This window comes from Brassica oleracea, chromosome C7 (assembly GCF_000695525.1).
Source record: "Brassica oleracea var. oleracea cultivar TO1000 chromosome C7, BOL, whole genome shotgun sequence".
NCBI lineage: Eukaryota > Viridiplantae > Streptophyta > Magnoliopsida > Brassicales > Brassicaceae > Brassica > Brassica oleracea.
The window spans coordinates 42,798,075-42,821,900 of record NC_027754.1 but is presented as its reverse complement, the minus strand read 5'-3'; the positions used below and the strand labels follow the sequence as shown (position 1 = coordinate 42,821,900).

The window sequence follows — 23,826 nt, the reverse complement described above, 5'->3', positions numbered from 1 at the left end:
GGATATTCGATCTGTGCCCACCTCTATTTACAGATATAATTGATTTTTCTTTATATGAAAAAAATTCACTAATGTCAAGGCCCTTTTAATTTTTAATTAATTTTAGTTTTATCTTTCATGTATTATTTAGAACAAAAATGTCATTTAATATTAGTTAACAATATCTTTATATATTTGTCAACTATTTCTATATACTTTTACATATACATACATGTGAACCTTGATGTGAGCAACTTGTAACTAAGTATTACCACAACTGAAATCTATTTTTTTTTTGGATGTTGAAATATTTTTTTCTTAATGCTTCTTTTACTACCGACCAAATTGTAGTGAAATGATTTGTCTTAATAATTTTCTTTTCTTTTTCTTGAATTATTATCCATTTACAAACTATGATATGAAACCATTGGTTCGACATGACGACTATCTAAAATTCATAACATGAAAATAAACAAATAATAGTAATTTTTGGTTTTTACCGAAAAGACTAAAAAATCAAACATTCTAACCGAATAAACCAAAATAAATATTAATTTAAAATAATAGTTATATTTTAGGAGATTAAAAGCAAAAAAATAACTTAAAACCGAACCGCTATCCAGATTAAACAAATTTAATGTGTTTTATTAAAAATAATGAAACTAATAATCACATCCCGCGAAAAGCGCATATTATTACCTAGTTGTTTCTTAAGTGACAAGCAACTGATGAGCCCTGAAGGATATTACTATGGTAACAAATTCATATATTGATAGACCGATAGTATTTTATTATTAGATGCTACTGTTAATATGAAGGGGTAAAAGATAAATGTCCTATTATGTTTTAGTAGTAGGCTCCACTATATTTATTCTTATTAGTTTCCCTTGCCTAAAATCTAAGTTGAAATTAAAGCGTCCCAAAGTCTCCCGCAAAAATTCCAAGTTGTCACATTCTCATTAATGTGCATGGGCCATTCAAGTAAGACAATTCAAACTTCTGATATATCTTGATAAGAACCACATACTTTTAACACAAAACACAGTATCTGAATCATCAAAAGAAAGAAAAAATGGGAAAGAAGAGCTCTGTATCAATCCTCTGCTTCATACTCATAAGCTTCAGTCCCATTTTTGTTTCCGCACAAACTTGTAACAAAGCTGCTGCGACTTTCAAACCCAATAGTCCATATGACAAAAATCGACGTCTCATCAACTCTACTCTTGCTTCTAACGTCACGGCTCACGCTGGCTACTTCAACGGCTCCATCGGGCTAGGCCCTGACATAGTCTATGCCTTGGGGATGTGCGCTCCGGGTGCTGAACCACAAGCTTGCTCCTACTGTATCCAGGACGCCTCAGATAGTATACTAAATACCTGTTTGAACCAAACTGATGCTTTCATGTGGTCAGGTGAAGAGATCATTTGCCTTGTTCGCTACTCTAGTAAGTCCTTCTCTGGGGTTCTTGCCTTGGAGCCTATTACACCGTTTCATAATGAGATTGACATAAGAGAGGAAAACCAGAAGGAGTTTGATAGTGTGTGGGACGGGTTAGTGCTTCCTATGATCACTAGAGTTTCTTCCTCGGTGAGAAACAATTCATCTACTTCTTCTTTATCATTGTCTGGTAAATACTATGCAAAGGATGTAGCTCCGGTACCGGTTTACGGGAACATATTGGTGCTGATGCTATGCACTCCAGATATTTCTTCAAAGGATTGTAGTCTTTGTCTAGAGACAAGTGTTGATTACTATAAGAAATGGTTTCATACGAAGAGAGAGGCACCATTTTATTGCGGCCAAGTTGCTTTTTCCGGTGGGAGTTGTATAATTTCTCTGGTGCTTTTGATAATATTAATGGTCAACATCCGCCTTCACTGCCGCCTCCAAAGAGTCCTTCTGTATCTAATCTGACTAATATAGCCAAGAAAGGCAAGTAACTTTAGAAACCATTCCAGAGCAGTTCTTGTTTTTATTGAATTTTTTTTTTTGTGTATTTATGTTTTTTTCTTGTGAACTGGTGGTTTTGTGCAGATAAAAAGGTCTCAGTAGGTATTATCCTAGCAATAGTTGTAGGTATTGTTGTTACCATAGTATTGATTTCTTTAGGCCTTGTCATGTTCAAGAGGAAAAAGAAAAACCAAGACATGCAACTTCCAAGTGAGTTCTCTTGATTGGTATTGTGATATGATGAATCTCACGGCCTAGGGACAATTTTTAACGAGCTTAATGTTGGTTCTTAAATGAAGCGGAATCTGTTCAATTTGATTTCAAGACAATTGAAGCTGCTACGAGCAATTTTTCTGAGGCCAACAAGCTTGGTGCAGGTGGATTTGGTGAGGTTTACAAGGTATATATACTCTTATCTTCCCACCTATATTGCTTCTTTCCTGAGGAAATAATGAAATGATGATGCCTCATTTATAAAGGGCATTCTCATGAATGGTACTGAAGTTGCAGTAAAGAGACTGTCCAAAACATCAGGACAAGGTGAGGGAGAGTTCAAGAATGAGGTTGTTGTTGTTGCAAAGCTTCAACATAGGAATCTTGTTAGACTTCTTGGGTTTTCACTTCAAGGAGAAGAAAAGTTACTCGTCTATGAGTTTGTTCCCAACAAAAGCCTTGATTATTTCCTCGTTGGTCAGTTGTTTTCTAAATTTTAACTCTTAAGATATAGTTTTTTTTTTTTTTTTGTTTCTTCTTATTTTACATAGCCAATTGTGATTATGCATGAATATTCAGACGCTAGTAAGAGAATTCTGTTAGACTGGACAACGCGACACAACATCATCGGTGGGATCAGTCGTGGGATTGTATATCTTCATCAAGATTCACGGCTCAAGATCATACACCGCGACCTCAAAGCTAGTAACATTCTGTTAGATGCTGATATGAATCCAAAAATTGCTGATTTCGGAATGGCAAGGATCTTTGGAATGGACCAAACTGTAGACAACACATCAAGAGTAGTTGGAACCTTGTGAGTATATACTTCTATGCAACTGATGGAGTTTGATAAACAGACTCTGTTGCAGCTAATTTAACTTGTATTTATTTGCAGCGGTTACATGCCACCTGAGTATGTGACACATGGACAGTTCTCGATGAAGTCAGATGTGTATAGCTTCGGAGTACTGATTCTTGAGATCATTAGTGGCAAAAAGAATAGCAGCTTCTACCAGATAGATGGTTTAGTTAACAACTTAGTCACTTATGTGAGCAATTAGAATCTAACATTGTCTCAAACTTTGATTAGTTATTTTATATAATGATGATCATAGTTCTGAATACATATTATGTAACATCTACAGGTTTGGAGACTTTGGGAGAACAAATCATTGCCTGATCTCATCGATCTTGGTATTAAAGAAGACTGTAACATCGATGAAGTTGTTAGATACATTCATATTGGACTGTTGTGCGTTCAAGAAAATCCTGCAGATCGTCCAACAATGTCAACGATTCACCAAATGCTCACAACCAGCTCCATTACTCTGCCTGTACCTCTGCCACCGGGATTTTTTTTCGGGAACAGATCAGGAACGACTTCTTCATCCCAGGGATTGGAGCCGAATCAGTCGAGCAGCAAGTCTTTTACTTGTTCAGTGGATGAAGCAACAATTACTGAGGTTAATCCTCGTTGAATAGTGAAGATGATCTGTTTGGTTTACGTTTTTCCACAAAGGCTGCATGGACATGGAGCGGATATCTGGATATATCTCAGGTATCTGTGATCTGTTCTGCCCCATACAAATACTTGAGTTTTCGGTCGGCTTGGCTTTGTAAGATTTTAAGTATTCGTTAGTTTGAATATCCGGGACTATTTAAATGATTCATGGATTATCCGCTCCGCTTTATAATTAATAATTATTACATAATAAAAAAGGTTCAAAATAATATAAATAATAATATATAATTAGAAAAATTAAAAATATTTACATAAAAATTAAAATTTTAATTAATTTAATAAATAAAATGTTACATAAAATAAAATAATTATGTAATTTTCATATATAATTTTTTAAATATATGTATATATATACATATAATTGATCGGATCGGATATTCGTTCCTAAATTTTTTAGTATTTGTGATTTGTTTTGTCTCTTACCGATATTTCATATTAATATTTGTTTTTATTCGTAGAATTACATATATCCGGATTTTTTGTTTCGAAACGAATAATTTAGTCACCAGTTTTATGTCCACATGCAAAATAGTTTGAACGTTAACTTTCTGTTTGACTGATTCAGCAAAAAAACTCACTGTTGAAATTTGGAGAGAAAAGATTAGTTCTTTTTTTTAAAACACAACTTGAGAGTAAAATTTTGTTAAAAAAGGAAAATTTACAAATAACATATATACCTATCCAAATTAATTAAAACATTTGTTAAATAAAAAATATCATCCAAACTAATTAAGATTTTTTTAAATATTACTATTTAGTTTTTATAATGTTATTAGTGATTATATTATTTTTTATTCAATTAACTTTTGTAATATGATATGTAAATTAATTTCTTATGATTAAGCTGTCATTTACTTCACATATTTACCATAACTATTTATTATTAAACAAAAATATTTTTATTTTTATATTAAGGTGTTAGAGTTTCACTTTAACTCAAATACATCATTTTTTGACAAGTCTCCCCCAAAAATTCAGAGCTGTCACATTTTTGTTCCAATAAATTCAAAGTTGTCGCTTTTTGACGAATAGAAGATTAGATGTTATTTAAGAAAATGGTTTCCACATCGATTTTGTTCCAATAATATATATTAAATGTTAGTCTTGACAAAAAAAAAAATTCACTCTAACCAGAACCCAATATAATATTAGTGGGAGAAGTCACCGACGTAAATCTAAAAAAAGTCAATCTTGTAGTCCTGCGTGTTGTATTTTACTAACAGAAAGAAAAGAAAAAAGTAGTATAGCGCGTTGTCAGTGAGGTGTAATATTCAAAGTTCAGGACAAACTGATAAGGATCCATACATTCCAAAACACACAAACGATCTGAATTATTATTTAAAGAAGAAAAAAAATGGGAAAGAAGAGCTCTGTATCAATCCTTTGCTTCATACTCATAAGCTTCAGTCCCATTTTTGTTTCTGCACAAACTTGTGATGAAGCTGCTGGGACTTTCAAACCCAATAGTCCATATGAGAAGAACCGCCGTCTCCTCAACTCTACTGTTGCTTCTAACGTCACGGCTTACGCCGGCTACTTCAACGGCTCCATCGGGCTAGGCCCTGACAGAGTCTATGCCTTGGGGATGTGCGCTCCAGGTGCTGAACCACAAGCTTGCTCCGACTGTATCCAGGACGCCTCAGATAGTTTACTAAGTACCTGTTTGAACCAAACAGATGGTTTCGTGTGGTCAGGTGACGAGTTCCTTTGCCTTGTTCGCTACTCTAGTAAGTCCCTCTATGGGGTCCTCGCCTTGGAGCCTATTACACCGTTCCATAATGTAATGGACATAAGAAAAGAAAACCAGGAGGAGTTTGATAGTGTGTGGGACGGGTTAAAGCTTCGTATGATCACAAGAGTTTCTTCCTCGGTGAGAAACAATTCATCTACTTCTTCTTTATCACTGTCTGGTAAATACTATGCAAAGGACGTAGCTCCAGTGCCGGTTTACGGGAACATCTTGGTGTTGATGCAATGCACTCCAGATATTTCTTCAAACGATTGTAGTCTTTGTCTAGAGACAAGCGTTGATTACTATAAAAAATTGTATCATGGGAAGAGAGGTGTCATTATGTTGCGGCCAAGTTGCTTTTTCCGGTGGGAATTGTATAATTTCTCTGGTGCTTTTGATCATATTAATGATCCACCTCCGCTTTCAAACAGTCCTTCTGTGCCTAATCTGACCGATATAACCAAAAAAGGTAAATCACTTTAAAAACAATGCCAGAGCAGTTTTGTATTTTTTTTCTTTGTGTTAATGTATTTTTTTTTGTTGTGTAATGTTTTTTTGTGCAGATAATAATGTCTCTCGAGGAGTTATCGCAGCGATAGTTGTAGTTATTGTTGTTATCATAGTATTGATTTATGTAGGCATGTTTATGTTCAAGAGGAGAAAAAAAAAGCAAGATATACAACTTTCAAGTGAGTTGCTTCAATTGGTATTGTAATCATAAGAATCTCATTGTTGCTTAGGAATTTTTTTTGACGAGCTTACTGTTGGTCGTAAATGAAGCGGAATCTGTTCAATTTGGTTTTAAGACAATTGAAGCTGCCACGAGCAATTTTTCTGAGCTGAACAAGCTTGGTGCAGGTGGATTTGGTGAGGTTTACAAGGTACTTATAAGCTGTTTTCACATCTATATATTGCTTCTTTCTTGAGGAAATAATGAAATTAATGATTATGTCTTATTTGTAATAATTACGAAGGGCATCCTCATGAATGGAACTGAAGTTGCAGTAAAGAGACTTTCAAAAACAGCAGGACAAGGTGAAAGAGAGTTCAAGAACGAGGTTGTGGTTGTTGCAAAGCTTCAGCATAGAAATCTTGTTAGACTTCTTGGCTTTTCACTTCAAGGAGAAGAAAAGTTACTCGTCTATGAGTTTGTTCCTAACAAAAGCCTTGATTATTTCCTCTTCGGTCAGTTGTTTATAAATTCTATATAGTTTTTCTTTGTTGTTTCTTCTTATACATAGCCACTTGTGATTATGCATGACTATTCAGACGCTAGTAAGAGAGTTCAGTTGGACTGGACAATGAGACACAACATCATCGGTGGGATCAGTCGTGGTATTTTATATCTTCATCAAGATTCACGGCTCAAGATCATACACCGCGATCTCAAAGCTAGTAACATTCTATTAGATGCGGATATGAATCCAAAAATTGCTGATTTCGGAACGGCAAGGATCTTTGGAATGAACCAAACTGTAGACAATACATCAAGAGTAGTTGGAACCTTGTGAGTATATACTTTATTTGGACCTGATGAATTTCGATAAACATACGCTTTTGCAGCTAATTAGAACGTATTTTTGCAGCGGTTACATGCCACCTGAGTATGTGATACATGGCCAATTCTCGATGAAATCAGATGTATATAGCTTTGGAGTAATGATTCTTGAGATCATTAGTGGTAAAAAGAATAGCAGTTTCCGCCAGACTGATGGTTTAGTTAACAACTTAGTCACATATGTGAGTAACTATAACCATATATAGTGGAAGTCTCAAACTTTGATTGATTCTTTTAAAAAAATGATCAAAGTTCTGAATATATATATTTTGTGTAACTTCTACAGGTTTGGAGACTTTGGGAGAACAAATCATTGCCTGATCTCATAGATCCTGGTATCAAAGAAGACTGTAAGATCGATGAAGTCGTTAGATACATTCATATTGGACTTTTATGTGTTCAAGAAAATCCTGCAGATCGTCCAACTATGTCAACGATCCACCAAATGCTCACAACCAGCTCTATTACTCTGCCTGTACCTCTTCCACCTGGATTTTTTTTCGGGAACAGACCAGGAATGACCACGTTATCCCAGGGATTGAACCCGAGTCAATCGAGCAGCAAGTCTTATACTTGTTCTGTAGATGAAGCAACAATCACTGATGTTAATCCTCGTTGAATAGTCAAGATGTTCTGTTTGGTTTACTTGTTTTTAGTTTCCACAAAGGATTGTCACATTGTTTTAGAGCATGATTAACCCGGGATTCTTAGAGTGGGGTTCTTAGCAGAAGTTAAGAAACTGTTTCTACTTTAAGAACCAGTTCTTAGTTTTTTTAGTTAAAAATTAAGAAATCGTTTCTTAACTTTCGTTAAGAACCCCACTCTAAGAACCCGAGTTAATCATGGTCCACATATGTAAAAGTTTGAACGTTCGCTTTCAGTTTGACTGATTTAGCATAAAACTCGATATTAAAATTTAGAGAGTAAGTTTGGTTATAAAAGAAACTTTACAAATAACACATACTCTCTGGGTTTCAGAAAGATAGATGTATATTTTAAGTTTTTCACGCTTAATAAGAAAACATATCAAATTTTAATTACCAATGCATTATTTTCCGTTATCAATCATTCCCCACAACTTTTAACCAATAAAATTTTTATAAACACTATTATGTTTTTTGAAGTTTACAATTTGTAATTAATTTATGCATTGAAAATATAAAATATATATCTTTTTGAAATAATTTTTTTTTCTAAAATATGGATCTTTTTGAAACCGAGGGAGTAACTTGGAAAATAAGCAACCGAAAAACCCCGAAGCTTAAAGGTCATATGGCTCTGTTTTATTGTGTTTCTTTGACAAAGGCGTGTCATTTGTTTTATGTCTATGGATAAAAAAAGATTCAGGGCCACTCAATAATATTTGCAGATTATCTTCAGGTATTATATAACAAAGAAATTTTTTTACAAATATAGCCTTTGAGAACATGAATAAAACAGAGGAGTCTCTTACCACACTCCAGTTCAACCTGATTTTTACAAGACCTGAAACTTGTTCCTTGTATGTCAAGCCCTAGTGGACAAATGGTGCTAAGCACCCCTATTTATACAAGTGAAGGAGCACACTCCAACAAGTTCTAGATTTCTCTAAATTATTATTTATTTCAAAATATCTAACTCCATAACTTTCTCTCTTCTTCTACACAATTCTTCTTCTATACTTCTCCACTTTTCTCTAGATGTTTCTTCTTCTTGGACTAAGGCTTGATTATGATTTGATTAGTTTTGGGCTTAAGGAGGGAAATCCAACAGAACTTTCAGACCAAACACTACGTATGACTCAAACCGTCGACTCATCCTCTCGTCTCTTGCCTCGAACGTCACGGCTCGAGGCGGTTTCTTCTACAACTCCTCGTTCGGACAAGACCCAGACCGAGTCTACGCGATGGCCTCGTGCATCCCTGGAGCTGAATCAAAAGAGTGCTCAGACTGCATAACTGAAGCGGTTACGAAGATGATACAAAACTGTCCTAACCAAACAGAGGCGTTCTCATGGCCAGGCACCAAAACTCTCTGCATGGTCCGCTATGCGAACAGTTCCTTCTACGGATCGATGGATCTTGAGCCGAACTCATTAAGGTACAACACCGGGAACATCACCATTAACATGTCGGAGTTCGAAAGAATTTGGGATGCGTTTATGATTCGTATGATAGATTCGGCTTCATCGGGACGCAGTGGAGCTTCATCGTCTTCTAGTGGTAAGTACTATGCAGCGGATATCACGTCGTTGACGACGTTTCAGCGAGTTTACGCTTTGATGGAGTGTACTCCGGATTTGTCTCCGGGGAACTGTGAGGCTTGTCTCCGAGCAAATGTTAGGAGGTATCAAGATTGTTGCCGTGGGAATCAAGGCGGCGTTGCTAGGCGGCCGAGCTGTTTTTTCCGGTGGGATCTTTATCCGTTCTTGGGAGCTTTTGATAATATTATCTCCGGAGCACCTCCGCTGCAACCTTTGACCGGCGACGGAGACGGTGCGGCAAAGAAAGGTATACCCTTTTAACGTTATATAAAACTAATTTTTTAAAGAGGAATATAAATAAGATATCATGTCGAAAACATTTGACAACGTTTAGATGACTATTGAATTAAAAAAATATTGAACATGACACTTTCGAAATATTTCCTAAACGTGTGATTAAGGAGTACTAAGTTTCAGTTTTTATGTAATCATAATTTAGGTAAAAAGATGAGAAGATGATTTGTCAAAAAATGTAGAGAAGAAAGAAATCTGTAATCTTTTATGTTATTTTCACTTGGCGTTATCCTCTAACTTTTGACCAAAAAGAAAAATCCTCTAACTTTTTTTATATATTTATTTATTTGTAATCTTCTTTAACTTGGTAACTGGTGACTGTGTAGATGGAGATTCCCTTTCAGTGGGAGCTATCGTTGGAATTGTGGTTGCGAGTGTCATTGCCATCGTCTTGGTGCTGCTCGCTCTTGCGTTTGCTTTTTACCGGAGGAGAAAATCGTCCCGAGAAGTTGATTTTCAAAGTGAGTTTATAGTTGTTAACTTGGTATCTACCCATGTCCATTTTGGTTCCAAATCAATCTTCCAAATAAAAAGTCTTTTTCAAAATCCGTGAAATTATGGTTGACAATGATTGGGGGGGATAAGGGTTTTTGAGCATTCAGCTTAATTAACATTAGTACACTTTTTCTTTGCAGCTGGTTATGATATCTCAAATACAGATTCATTACAATTCGATTTCAAGACTATTGAAGCTGCAACAGATAAGTTTTCGAGGAGTAACATGCTAGGTCAAGGTGGATTCGGTGAAGTGTTCAAGGTATAGTTAAGTTTGTTCAACTTCTTTTTTCTGTTACTTCACTTGAAAGTTTGAAACTTCGAATCAATATGGGTTTGTAAAAATGTCAATTCCATTAGGGTATACTTCCAAACGGAACTGAAGTTGCTGTGAAGAGACTGTCCAAAACATCAGGACAATGTGCACTACTAGAGTTCAAGAACGAGGTTCTTGTTGTTGCAAAGCTTCAGCATAGAAATCTTGTTAGGCTTCTTGGGTTTTGTTTGGAGTCGGAAGAAAAGATTCTCGTCTACGAGTTTGTTCCTAACAAAAGCCTTGATCATCTACTTTTTGGTAGGTTTCGGTCAATACTAGTACTATTTTTTATCGGAATAATAATGATATAACTATTCTTGAAATCTGTGTTTTATGCGTATGCATGGATGTGTAGACCCTGAAAAGCAAGGTCAGTTGGATTGGACAATGAGATACAAGATCATTTTTGGGATTGCTCGAGGAATTCTATATCTTCATCAAGATTCACGGTTTATAATTATACACCGTGACCTTAAACCAGTAACATTCTTTTAGATGCAGATATGAACCCGAAAATTACGGATTTTGGCAAGGCCAGGATTATTAGCGTTGGCCAAACCATTGAAAATACAAGAATAATAGTTGGAACATGGTAATTTATCATCCTCTTTGAGATCCTACGAATTGAAGTCTTTGATTGTCATTTACATGCTAAAATCCACTCTATGTTTCAGCGGTTATATGTCTCCCGAGTATGCAATGCATGGCCAGTTCTCCACCAAATCTGATGTATATAGCTTTGGAGTCTTAGTTCTGGAGATTATTAATGGCAAGAGGAATAGTAGTTTCCTCGAAACAGAGAGTAATAGTAGCAACTTGGTAACATATGTAAGTAAACATCAAAACAATCTTCTTTTGACTACAATCATATTTCAAGGTATTTAATCGATCTATCCTTGTGTAGGCATGGAGACTTTGGAGAAATGGCTCACCATTAGAACTTGTGGATCCAACTGTTAGAAAGAGTTGTGACAGCAGTGAAGTTACCAGATGCATCCATATCGCATTGTTATGTGTTCAAGAAAATCCTATTGATCGTCCAACTTTGTCGACAATCATCTTGATGCTCACTAGTAACACAGTTACCTTACCTGTGCCTCACCAACCTGGATTTTTTTTCAAAAGCACACGTGATCAAGACTTATCAGCTGAAGATTTGGAGTCAGGTCAATCTACTGGAAAATTTGTCCCTCTCTCTATCAATGATGAAACCATTAGTGAGTTAAATCCTCGTTGAAGATCAATCTTGATGTCCTTTTAATACTTCTGAAGTCCTTTTTCCGGTGCTAGGACTTGAATCTCCCTGCGTTTTCTTTCTCAGATTAGACCTCCATCTCCCTTTTATTCTGTGTGATTGTAAATTTGTAATCAAGTTTTGTAATTTGAATTTTGGAAGTTTTTAGTTAATGATTAAGGGTACTCCAACTTATTTACGGTAAAACGATGTCCATACACTATGTTTTTCAGCCCTAATGGTACTTAAACTCAGCTACAGAATCAACGGTGTGTCCGTTACCCCATTTTCATTTATTTGTTTCACTTTTTTGAAGTTACCTCTTCGAAAAATATACCAAATGCGTCTGGCTACCAACATATTGTGATTTGTTTCAAATCAATAATGGGATCTCCAAGAGGATGGTTTAAGACAATACTCAAAATGATTATAAAAGCGGACAAAACGCTGAAAATGTATGGAGCGATTTAAGCACGCAAAAAACGCTGGGCAGTCAAAGAGATAATTTGATGGAACAAATGTTATTCGTTGGGATACATAAATGCTCCTAATGGTTACAAACCATAGCATCATCAACAGTACATTTATCATATTCCAAAAAATATTGGATGTATCAACCTCCACCGAACTAACAAAGTTGTGCTTTTCCACCTCCATATATACGTCAGCTTCATACGCAGCCACCACCAGGGTAGGCTTACCATCAGAATGAGTCGACGCCTGAGATTTTTCCGCTGACGCCAGTTCGGCCTAAGAACTTGACAATGGGAGATTTAAATCCAAGATGGGGATTATGTGAATCCTAATGAGTGTTTCTCTCTTTTTCTTTTATCATTTAATAATCTTACTACATAAAAGACTCGTAATGAAATTTTTCCATCATTCGTGATTTTTGTTGTTGTAGTTGCATTTGTGCCATTTTTAGTATACAAATGATCATCAGTACAGCATTCGAGTTTGCCCTTGAAATGATGTTACGTTTGATAAATTTGAAACGCTTGACAAGTTCAGGCTTTGAGAAAGTGACAAGCTTGTTGCATTTGTGCCATTTGTTTTTGTTTTTGTTTTTTTTCATTTGGAAGTCTCGTAATAGTTTTGTTAATGATTAAGGTAACCCTTGTTTGTCTAATTGTCTTCACGTGTCTCTTCACGACGAAGTACAGAAACTCTGTTTTAGCTCGTTAGCCCAACGAAAATTTCTCTGTTTTATCTGCTTACTCTCTTTACTGATCTAGATAGACCCTTGTTGTATATTTAAAATTTCGTTTGTACAGTATATGTTTAAAGGGACAGTTCCATGACAGCTTTATATTTATAGCAGATTTGTTATGTGGAAGAATTGGTTTCGTGGATATCAGTTCTCATGTCTAATAATCCGTTTTTGGCCATCACGTTCATCCTCGCTGTATTTGTCCTATACAAATTTTGTTCTTTAATTTGATATTTATTTGTTCTAAGTTATTCACAAATAATGTGGTTACGATAATACCAAAGAGATAACAATTGTGAAGCAGCTAAAGAGTCTTCACAAAGGCCAAGAAGACTCGACTAGTCATTCAAAGGAATGATCAGTCATCTTGAACCTTGTGTCCCTACCTATAAATGAAACTGGTTAGAAAACACAAAAATTCATCTCTCATTAGCTTTATGCTATACTAAAACAAGAATCACCATGAACATGCCCTTACTCTTCTTTTGGTCTGTCCTCACATGTACTGGTCTTGTCTCTGCGCTTCCTTGCATGAACACCAGCTTCTTTACACCATTTTCTACTTACGACACAAACTGTTGCCTTGTCCTCACATCCCTTGCTTCTAATGTCCCGGCTAACCGAGGCTTCTACAACGCCTCAATAGGCCAATCTCCTAACAAAGTTTATGCCACGGGGATGTGCATCCCAGGTACTGAACCAGAGGTTTGTTCAGCTTGTATCATGTCTGGATCCTATGCTTTAGTAGAGAACTGCCTGATCCAGAAAGAAGCTTCGTTCTGGCAATCAAACCGAACTCTTTGTATGATCAGATACTCCCATACTTCTTTCATTGGATCCCTCAAGTTAGAGCCGAGTATCGATGTGTCCAACCCTATGGATCTCAGAATGAATGCAACAGACTTTTCTAGAGCATGGAAGGGATTAACTCTCCGTATGGGTCAAGCAATTTCCTCAAATAAAGACACAACATGGTCTGGTGGCAGATACTAGGCGGCAGATGTAGCAGCCTTGCCTGATTCTCAGACTCTCTAAGGCCTAATGCAGTGCACGCCTGATCTGTCGAAGGCTGACTGTAATCTTTGTCTCCAGGAAAGTGTTAATTTCTACCAGCAGTTTTTTCTTGGGCAGGAAGGAGGGATTATAATGAGGCTAAGCTGTTTTCTTCGGACCGAGTTATATCCGTTTTTCGGAGCTTTTCAAGATATTGTTGCAAGATCCCCGTTGTCACAACCGGTGTTTAAACCCCCAACTCCTCCAACACCACCTCTAGCCAATAGATCCAACGTCACCAAGTCAAGTAAGTCCTTACGAAGCCATGACTATGATCATAATAAATATAGAAAGATTCAGTAGCTTGTAATGTTTTGTTTTGTACTTCTTTTAGGTAGTGGAAAAATGTCAACGAGGAAGACTGTGGCGCTTTTTGTTCCAATTGTTGTTGTCATCATCATCATCTTGGGATTGATTGCTGGCAGATTTTCAGTACTTTGTTGGAGGAAAAAATCAACTCAAGAAATTGATTTTGATCAATGTGAGTGTTGTTCATATGCTTTACTTTTCCCTAATAAACGCCCCGGAACCTAAAAAGAAAGAACAAATTATTACACTAGCAGATGATGAGAAGTTGTTGATATCAGATATGCGTGTGTTTTTTATTTGATTATGCAGCTGGTATTACGAGTGTGCACTCACTGCAATTTGATTTCAAGACAATTGAAGCTGCAACAGACAAATTTGCAATGAGTAACAAGGTCGGTCAAGGTGGATGATTCGGCCAAGTTAACAAGGTACTTATATGTTGTTAATTTAGCTACCTGGTTCTTTACATCTCCTGAAAAACTCAGAATGGACAATTTCAAGTAAGCTGTAATCCATTTTGTAGGGTATGCTGCCTAATGGAACAGAAATTGCGGTGAAGAGACTGTCAAAAACATCATCACAAGGTGCACAAGAGTTCAAGAACGAGGTTGTTGTTGTCGCAAAACTTCAGCATAGAAATCTTGTTAGGCTTCTTGGGTATTGTCTTGAAGGGGAAGAAAAAATTCTTGTTTATGAGTTTGTGGCCAACAAAAGCCTCGACTATTTCCTCTTCGGTATGTGGAAAAAGCATATCTTTATGTATAGATTCATGGATTATATCCATCATATTTCTCTGAATATATTTTATGAGTATCTAATTACTTTTGAATGTGCAGACCCCACAAAGAAAAGACAGTTAGAAGACTGGAAGAAACGATACAACATTATCGGGGGAATCACTGGAGGAATTATTTATCTTCATCAAGATTCACGGCTTACTATCATACATCGTGATCTCAAAGCGAGTAACATCCTTTTGGATGCTGATATGAACCCAAAGATTGCTGATTTTGGGATGGCAAGGATCTTTGGTATGGACCAAAGTGGAGCTAATACAAGCAGGATAGTTGGGACACAGTAAATACTTAATACCCTTGATGGCTTATGAAATGAAGTTTCAACAATCTTTTCTTGACCACAATATAAATTTAATCTTGCAGCGGTTACATGCCCCCGGAATATCTGATTCATGGCCAATTCTCAATGAAATCTGATGTGTATAGCTTCGGCGTCTTAGTTGAGATTATATCTGGCAGGAAGAACAGCAGCTTCCACCAGACGTCAGATGCAACAGCTGAGAATTTTGTCACCCAAGTTAGTACCTAAACTGAACAACAACAAAATTAACCTACGATGGAAATTTGACAGATAATAACATTTTGTTTCAGGCTTGGAAGCTTTGGAAAAACGGGTCACCATTAGAGCTAGTTGATCCAAACATTGTACAGAATTATCAGATCGAGGAAGTGACAAGATGCATCCACACTGCGCTCCTATGTGTTCAGGAAGATCCAACAGATCGTCCCAACTTGTCGACAATCACGTTGATGCTCACTAGCAATACCCTCATCTTGCCTGTTCCTCAGCCACCTGGATTCTTCCTTCAAAATAGACGCAACCAGAAACAAGGTTTGGAGGAACTTGAGTCGAGCCAATCTACAATCAGGTCATATTCTCAGAGCATTAATGATATTCTCAGGTCTATTGTAGAAGCCGGAAAACCGGACTGACATAAACGATAAAATAAAACCGATGTTAAGGAAATAGACGAATGAAAAGGGCGAATACAAGAACGATAAGAAATCGTATTCGCAAAGAAACATGGAGTCGAGATATGATTTCTTTCCTTAACTCAAAATATTCGCTCCGTTAGTGAGACGGAACTGTACGAATATAGAGCCCCAGGATACAACCATGGGAGACGAATCACGCCTCACTCGTGATCGCCCTATCGAACTATAAACTCTACGAAACACTCTCGTATTTAAGACTTACGCTAAGGGATTTTCGCTGTTGGTTTGATGTGTAAAACGTTTTAGAAATGAGAAGAGAGACGAGTTGTATTTAAAGAGATGGACGAGGAGCGACTTCCCGTAACTGTTGCATAACGTGCGCTCGTTAGTGGGGATTTGGCAAAAATCTCGGGAAGTTCAAGTTACGAACTTATTCCCCAAGACTCGCTATCTCTCTCTTTATTATCTCGTTTAAATATTTCGAGAGGATAAACATCATGACGTTTTTATTTTCTAGACAAACTGTTTGTCGTTTCAAAATAAAATGCATGTTGTTTTTGAGATTTTAAATGGCAAAATGTTGAGCTTAACTTGGTCCAAAAAGAATATTTTTATCGGGCCGGAGACCGAGACCGAGACCAAGCCCAAGCCCACGCCGAGCCGAGCCGAGCCGAGCCGAGCCGAGCCGGCCGGCGGCGGCGCGCGCGTGGGGAGCCTTCCTCTCTCTCCAAGCTGTTTAACACATGATATCAAGTGACCATATATAAACACTCCATTTCTTCTTGTTCCCACCGATGTGGGACAAGTCTCTTCTTCTCATTATTATTATTTTTGGGCTGTTGAACACACATGCCCATGTCATTTATTTTTCACAATTTCCATTAAAGCCCAATGGCTCTAAATGGATCCAACATCACCGACCTCGATCCTCGTTGAAGATGTCCTTGGGTCATTGGAACTTCTAATGTATATAATTTAAGCTGAAACTGTAATGTAATGATTCAAAAACTTATGTTGAATAGTGAGATAATGATCAAAGGTATGGTCATACAAACTCTTTATCCCTTCGACATTGTAATATTATTTTATGAAAGGAATGGCTTCATAGTTTTATCAATATACCAAATTGTTTAATAATAACACAAAATGTTGCTATCAATCATCTTGACGCTCACTAGTACCACAGTTACTTTACCAGTTCCCCAAGAACTTTAGTTTAACTGAGGTTTGTATCCTTCCTGCCTCATAGTCCTAGAGGTGCGTTGGCACCGATCAGATTTGCTGTTTTCTCCCTAATTTCTCTGTTTTTAATCTCGTTACCGATCTTAAGCCTAGCTGAACAATAAAATCTGTTCTAACGCCTCTTGTATGATAAAAAAAATATGAGTTTCTCGGCTCCATTACAACTGGTAAGGCCTTATAATTCATTTGCTGCAGATCTGGTTTGTATTAAGTTGGTTTTATTGAAATAAATTAAACATACTTCATCTTTGACCAGCGTGCTCCTCTCCGTATTTGTCGCATTGTAAATTTAGTTTTTGTTTGTTTTTCAAAGAAAGTGGTCAGGCAAGTAATGGAGACCTTTTTACGAAACTACTAAAGAGATAATAAATATGAAGCAAGCAGCTAATGAGCAGTTATTTCGTTGTCACATTCCAAGAAAAAAGCCAAGATGAACAATAAGCCAAATGAGTGATATGTCACATCTTCAACCTTGTATTCAACGTAAGTGAATATTCAAATGGCTCCCAGAGAAAGAAAAAAATGAAAGAGAAAGCACCACTAGCTTGTTTTTTTGAGACAAGCATCAGCATGAAGATGCCATTAGTGTTCTCCCTCGGTGCATTCTCTGTCTTTGCTCTACTCAATTTAGGAATTAGGATTTAGCATTTTGGTTGTCATGGATTCAGATTGCTGGATTCGTTTTGCTCGTTTCCATGTGTCATATGGCCTTCTCTTTTCTTAGATTTGGTCAATGCACATCTATAACGTCTTAATCTTGCTGGCTTTCATATAATTGTAACAATCTTTGTACAATTACCAACTTACATTTTTATTCAACCCTGGTATATTTAATGACCGTGTAGGCTGGTTCAAGGACCACTCTGAGGAAGTCAACATCAGAAATTTAAGTGCTGTTTAAGTTGGTAAAAAATGAGAACATGCGTAGCCTATATGTGTAAATACTAAAATACAAATACTAAGATAATATTATAGTTACAATCTCTTAAAAAAACAATGATCCAGATGAGTTCCTTCTCAATCCTCTGTTTTTGTCCTCATAAGTCTCATTGTATCTACAGTTACAGCACAAGAATACATGACTGACATGGGGAGTTTCAGACCCAATAGTACTTAGGACAAAAAAAAAACCGCCGTCTCACCTTCTCTTCTCTTCCTTCCAATGGCATGGCTTATAAATTGCACTTTCAAAAACATTACTTCATGGAGAAACAGGTCATCATTAGACCCGGTTATTAAGAAATGGGTCACCGTTAGACTAGGTCTTCACTGAACCGGTTATGATAAAACCAATTACCTTTATCGAATATGGTCTACTCACGTCTCACGGTAACATCACATCCATCGATTGATTATGCAAAGTCTCCGTAGAAAAAATCGATGAAGATTGGTCAAATCCGCACTAGGATTGAATATTCAATTATGTGTGAAAATTAAATCTCTCAAAATAGGAGGTTTCAGACATCAAACAAAACACAATGGGAAAGTGGGAGATGGCCGTTAACTTGTCAGTAGTCTTCTGGTTTGTGCTCATAAGCTCTTGTGCTGTCTCTGTCTCTGCACTGCAATGCTTTAATTTCTCTGATTCTTTCACACCCAATCATGCCTACGACGTAAACCGCCGAGCCTTGCTCTCGTCTCTTTCTTCGAATGTCCCCGCTAATAACGACTTCTACACCACTGATCAGATGGGACAAGACCAGAACAGGGCATATGGTCTGGGGATGTGCATCCCAGGTTCTGATCGACAAAATTGCTCCAACTGTATCTACTTTGCTTCTGATGGGTTGATAGACAGATGCTCTAACCAGACAGAAGGTGTCGCTTGGGCAGGAATTGATACTTTTTGCATGGTACGTTACTCCAACCGTTCGTTCTTTGGATCGCTCGATATGGTACCAGTTATTCAATCGCTCGAGGCAGAGCCAGTTATCCAAGTCACCTTGACAGACTTTGATAATGCATGGGAGGCCTTGATGCGTCGTGTGATAGCCGAAGCTACCTCGTCGTCGTCAGGGTCCAACACCATTTATTATGGGGCGGACAGACAACAGCTTGGTACTTCGCGGAGTATATACGGTTTCGTGCAATGTAGTAAAGATATTTCTCCGTCGAACTGTGAACAATGTTTAAGAAAGAACCTGGACGACTACAGATCGTGCTGCAGTGGGAGACAACGTGGCATTACTGAGAGACCGAGCTGTTTCATGCGATGGGATCTTGATCCATTCTTTGGACTTTTTGAGGATAACGCAGCGCCAGATCCAACTCCCCCTCCTGAAAAAGGTAAAAAACTCTTGTTTTTGTAATTTCTTAGTTAACCATGCTTGAATTTGTTGTCACTTTCCGTGAGTTACACTCATTAATCTAGGTTGAGCAATACGTTAATAGCTTCCAACATATTTTTCGCCATAACCTCTATAATGATAGGTGATTTGGGCTTTGTTCAGGTGACAGAAAGATACCTATTGGAGTTGTGGTGGGAATCACTGGTGTTCTCACCTTCGTGATCAGTATGCTGCTTTCATTAGGGGTTGCTCTTTGTATTAGGAGAAAAACGCAAACTGAAAGTGAGTTCTTTACTATTTGGCACAAAGACACATAATTGTGGAAATGATTTCAACACTAGTATATAAAGATTTGAGCCTATGCCTATCTTAATTAGTTTTAACTTGGAAGCCATAACCTCGCTATAAAATTATGAGTTCAGGGTATGAATTGAATGTTTTCAGATTCTGTATATTTCGACATCAATGTTAATTATATATTTATATTACTTCTGTCTCTGTTTTTCTCTATTATTTCTCTCTTGAAGGGAGGTCAAGGACGACTTATGGTACTGCACCACCAGATATTGGTATGAGGCTACCGATATTTCCGCTAAAACAGTTGATCCAACCTAACACTATCTATGATTTCAGTTGCAGATGATATTACAACCTCAGGCTCATATCAATTCGATTTTAGAGAAATTGAAGCTGCAACATGTAACTTCCAAAAGAGTAACAAGCTTGGTCATGGTGGATTTGGTGAAGTTTACAAGGCATAATGTTCTTAAACCTTCAATTACTTGTTTACGTTATACACTCAGGTGCCAAAAAAAAGAAAATAAATTCTGATAGTGTGTTAAGGTCAAACGAATTCACAGGGAACGTTCCAGAATGGAACCGAAGTTGCTGTGAAGAGACTCTCTACAAATTCTGGTCAAGGTGAACAAGAGTTTAAGAACGAGGTGCTTCTTGTCGCAAAGCTCCAACACAGAAATCTGGTTAGGCTTCTCGGGTTTTCAGTCGAAGGAGCAGAAAGGATACTTGTCTACGAGTTTGTGCCCAATAAAAGTCTCAACTACTTCCTCTTTGGTAAGAAACAATATATTCATTTAATCTTAGTTCTTAGTCTCATAGGTATATATACTCTACTGGTTCTATAAATTGGATGTGCAGACCCTGTAAAGAGGAGTCAACTGGATTGGAGAAAACGCTACAACATTATTAGAGGAATCACTCGAGGGATGTTATATCTTCATCAAGATTCACGGCTCACAGTTGTACATCGTGACCTCAAAGCCAGCAACATTCTTTTAGATGCCGATATGAATCCAAAAATTGCTGATTTTGGATTGGCAAGGAATTTCAGAATGGACCAGACTGAAGCAAATACAGGAAGAGTAGTCGGAACAGTGTAAGTAATTGCACATACTCAGTGATAATCTGTCTGTCCTTTTGGTAACATTGATAGTGATTTTTGATATGTTTTGCAGCGGTTACATGCCTCCTGAGTATGTGGCTAATGGGCAATTTTCGATGAAATCTGATGTGTATAGCTTCGGAGTACTGATTCTGGAGATTATTGGTGGCAAGAAGAATAGTAGCTTCCATCAGATAGATGGCTCATTACGAAACTTGGTCACATATGTGAGTTCTAGTACGCCAACACGTAAACTCAAAAAAAATTGTTCTCCTTTTTCACTATGATCATGGTTGTTAATTTCTTTACAAATGAATAAATAGGTTTGGAGGTTTTGGAACAATGAATCATTGTTGGAACTTTTAGATCCAGCCGTTGGAGAGAATTATGATAAGAATGAAGTCACTAGATGCATCCATATCGGGTTATTATGTGTTCAAGAAAATCCAGCTGATCGTCCAACCATGTCTACAATCTTTCAGATGCTCACTAATACTTCAATTACTCTGCATGTGCCTCAACCACCTGGATTTTTCTTCAGGGATGGAGCCAACCCATTAGCCGAGGGGTTAACAATTGGTCAGTCTAGTATCATGTCTTTTGCTTGTTCTGTCGATGATGCATCGATTACAAGTGTTAATCCTCGTTGAGATTATAGTCTTTCCATAAGCCAAGACCCAATAGTAATTTCATTGTTAATGTACACGGAAGTTCACGTTATTAAATTGACAAGAGACACAATAACTAAACACTCACACACAATAATTATCACTATTCCTTGTAGATCCCATTGGTCGTCCCAAATTGTCAACAATCATGTCGATGCTCACTATCGACTCTGTCATTTTATCTGTTTCTCTATCTCTTGGACTCTTCTTTCTAACTAGCCGCAACCAAGATTCACGGCAGTCTAGGATACGGCCCAAATCCCATACTATAAATGATGTAATAATTAGAGATCTGGCTCCTCGTTGAAGTTGTTAAAATATGTTTCAGGTAATGTGTTCTTTTTCTCCAGGTAATGTGTTATTCAACATTAAGAAATAAGAACAGGCATATATACTCTTGTCTATGTATACATCATAAATAAGAGTATATGAGAAGAGGGAAAGAAAGACGAGAAAGTTCAAAAGGATATGTTTTTCTTATCTTGTTCTTGTCTGACTTCGTCAAAACCCACTTTATACGTCCATTTTTTTTTTGAATAATAAAAGTGACATTAAGAAAAAAAAAGCGTTTACTTTGACTTTGATTGACTTACCGTCGTCGCTACTCCACAAATCATCCCCCGTTTCTATTGTATCAAAGCGAAAGTATTTGCTCAAAGATTATAACTCAACCTCAAACTCTTTATTGCTTTAGAACACTATCTCAAAAACTAAAACTTTCAACTCTCTTAAGTTATGCAACACACTTGCATATCCTTATATAACACTTTAATTATCCTAACCTCATTAGGATTAACACAATTATATATTTCTTAATCCTTTTAGATAACCATAACATATTAGGATTATGTAGCTTCTAACCCAAGCTATTTCAAGCTTATCTCAACATTCTCCCTTCTAAGCTTGAAATCTTTTTTCTCCAAATCTTGTACTCCAATGAAATCTCTCATTTCTCTAAATTTGATTCTTCCCAAAGCTTTGGTTAAGATGTCTGCCTTTTGCTTGTCTCCAGGAACATGTTCTACTTCAATATGCCCCATTTTCCACGCATTCTCTTATAAAGTGATATCGAGAATGTATATGCTTGCTTCGACCATGAAAGACCGGGTTCTTAGTAAGAGCAATAGCTGACCTATTGTCAATACATATCACGACCTTCTCGCGTGGAAGACCCGTGATCTCACTTAACAGTTCTTGAAGCCAAAGTGCTTGTCTTGCTGCTTCGGTTCCAGCCATGAACTCAGCCTCACATGACGATAGCGCTACTGTGTCCTGTTTCTGCGAGTACCATGTGATTGGACTATCTCCAAGATAGAATATATGACCCGTCGTGCTTTTGCCGTCGTCTTGATCGGTGTTGTAGCTACTATCACTAAACCCGATTAATCTCGGCACAACTGATGGTGTATGTTGGAATGTCAAGCCTAGAGATGTCATTCCCCGTAAGTATCTCAAACATTGTTTGATCGCCACGCCATGAGACTCCTTCGGACAATGCATGAACCGGCTCAACACACCAACGCAATAAGACATGTCCGGTCTCGTATGAAGTAGGTATCGTAGACAGCCTATCTTTCTTCTGTAATCCGAGGCGTCAATCTCTCTTTCTCCATCTGCCTTGGAGAGTTTTAAGCCAGCTTCCATCGGTGTTTGAACCAAGTTGCACTTATCCATTCCTGCGTCTTCTAAGATCTTGAGAGCGTAGCATCTTTGATTCAGTACTATACCACCAATATGTTGACACACTTCTATCCCTAGATAGTAAGTCAACAAGCCAAGATCGCTCATGTCAAACTTCGACGCCATTCTCTGCTTGAACTCCATAATAACTCCTTTGTTGCTTCCAGTAACAAATAGGTCGTCTACATAAACCGCGACAATGAGGAGATGCTCATCTACCATCTTTCTGTATACGGAAGGCTCCTTTGTACACTTTGTGAATTTAAGCTCCATAAGAATTTGATTTAACTTTGTATTCCAAGCCCTCGGCGCTTGTCTTAACCCATATAGTGCTTTATGAAGCTTGTATACTTTCCCTTCTTCTCCTTGCTTCACGAATCCTTCAGGTTGTGAGACATAGACGACTTCCTTTAACTCTCCATGCAGGAAGGCTGTTTTCACATGGAGATGATGAACTTCCCATCCACGAGCTGCTGCAAGGTTGATGAGTAGTCGAATTGTCTCAAGTCGTGCTACTGGCGCGAATACTTCATCAAAGTCGATTCCATGTTGGTGCACGTATCCTTTAGCCACAAGCCGAGCTTTGTATTTGTTAATGCTTCCATCTGCATTACGTTTGATCTTAAAGACCCACTTTAGGCCTATTGGCTTGATTCCAACCGGGAGCTCGACAAGGACCCATGTTTTGTTTTTGATAATGGAATC

The 23,826-nt window shown here is 37.4% G+C and overlaps 4 protein-coding genes, 1 long non-coding RNA gene and 1 pseudogene across 6 annotated transcripts; 5 read left to right on the top strand and 1 right to left on the bottom strand.

Annotated features, from left to right (window-relative positions):
• Nucleotides 1–1,021: 1,021 nt before the first annotated feature.
• LOC106303530 lies at nucleotides 1,022–3,827 on the top strand (annotated as a pseudogene).
• A 793-nt stretch (nucleotides 3,828–4,620) lies between these two features.
• On the top strand, nucleotides 4,621–7,670 carry LOC106303535 (cysteine-rich receptor-like protein kinase 17). The gene is made up of 7 exons (XM_013739796.1): nucleotides 4,621–5,869; nucleotides 5,964–6,089; nucleotides 6,181–6,281; nucleotides 6,375–6,585; nucleotides 6,670–6,907; nucleotides 6,987–7,140; nucleotides 7,245–7,670. The coding sequence occupies exons 1-7, from the start codon at nucleotides 5,023–5,025 to the stop codon at nucleotides 7,575–7,577; spliced, it is 2,010 nt and encodes a 669-aa protein (XP_013595250.1). The 5' UTR covers nucleotides 4,621–5,022; the 3' UTR covers nucleotides 7,578–7,670.
• A 1,173-nt stretch (nucleotides 7,671–8,843) lies between these two features.
• LOC106303364 (cysteine-rich receptor-like protein kinase 11) lies at nucleotides 8,844–11,831 on the top strand. Its single transcript, XM_013739649.1, has 8 exons — nucleotides 8,844–9,447; nucleotides 9,821–9,955; nucleotides 10,130–10,251; nucleotides 10,350–10,563; nucleotides 10,661–10,675; nucleotides 10,801–10,897; nucleotides 10,980–11,133; nucleotides 11,210–11,831. Exons 1-8 carry the CDS (start codon nucleotides 8,844–8,846, stop codon nucleotides 11,540–11,542), a joined length of 1,674 nt encoding a protein of 557 aa, XP_013595103.1. The 3' UTR covers nucleotides 11,543–11,831.
• A 1,203-nt stretch (nucleotides 11,832–13,034) lies between these two features.
• On the top strand, nucleotides 13,035–15,906 carry LOC106303528 (putative cysteine-rich receptor-like protein kinase 12). The gene is given in 7 exon segments (XM_013739790.1): nucleotides 13,035–14,049; nucleotides 14,137–14,283; nucleotides 14,421–14,539; nucleotides 14,635–14,845; nucleotides 14,948–15,188; nucleotides 15,272–15,425; nucleotides 15,500–15,906. Coding segments are annotated over 7 exon segments (2,052 nt in total). The 5' UTR covers nucleotides 13,035–13,211; the 3' UTR covers nucleotides 15,842–15,906.
• On the bottom strand, nucleotides 15,717–17,305 carry LOC106303541. Its single transcript, XR_001262496.1, has 3 exons — nucleotides 16,757–17,305; nucleotides 16,086–16,088; nucleotides 15,717–15,805 (listed from the first exon to the last, which is right to left on the bottom strand). It is a non-coding gene; the product is annotated as an uncharacterized LOC106303541 (long non-coding RNA).
• Nucleotides 17,306–18,342: 1,037 nt separating this feature from the next.
• Nucleotides 18,343–21,501, top strand: LOC106303533 (cysteine-rich receptor-like protein kinase 24). 2 transcript variants are annotated; one of them, XM_013739793.1, is made up of 8 exons: nucleotides 18,343–19,372; nucleotides 19,537–19,656; nucleotides 19,902–19,943; nucleotides 20,008–20,129; nucleotides 20,235–20,445; nucleotides 20,530–20,767; nucleotides 20,847–21,000; nucleotides 21,097–21,501. In XM_013739793.1, the coding sequence occupies exons 1-8, from the start codon at nucleotides 18,565–18,567 to the stop codon at nucleotides 21,421–21,423; spliced, it is 2,022 nt and encodes a 673-aa protein (XP_013595247.1). In that variant the 5' UTR covers nucleotides 18,343–18,564; the 3' UTR covers nucleotides 21,424–21,501. The 2 variants fall into 2 exon arrangements, with proteins under 2 accessions (XP_013595247.1, XP_013595248.1); XM_013739794.1 differs by lacking the exon at nucleotides 19,902–19,943.
• Nucleotides 21,502–23,826: the final 2,325 nt, after the last annotated feature.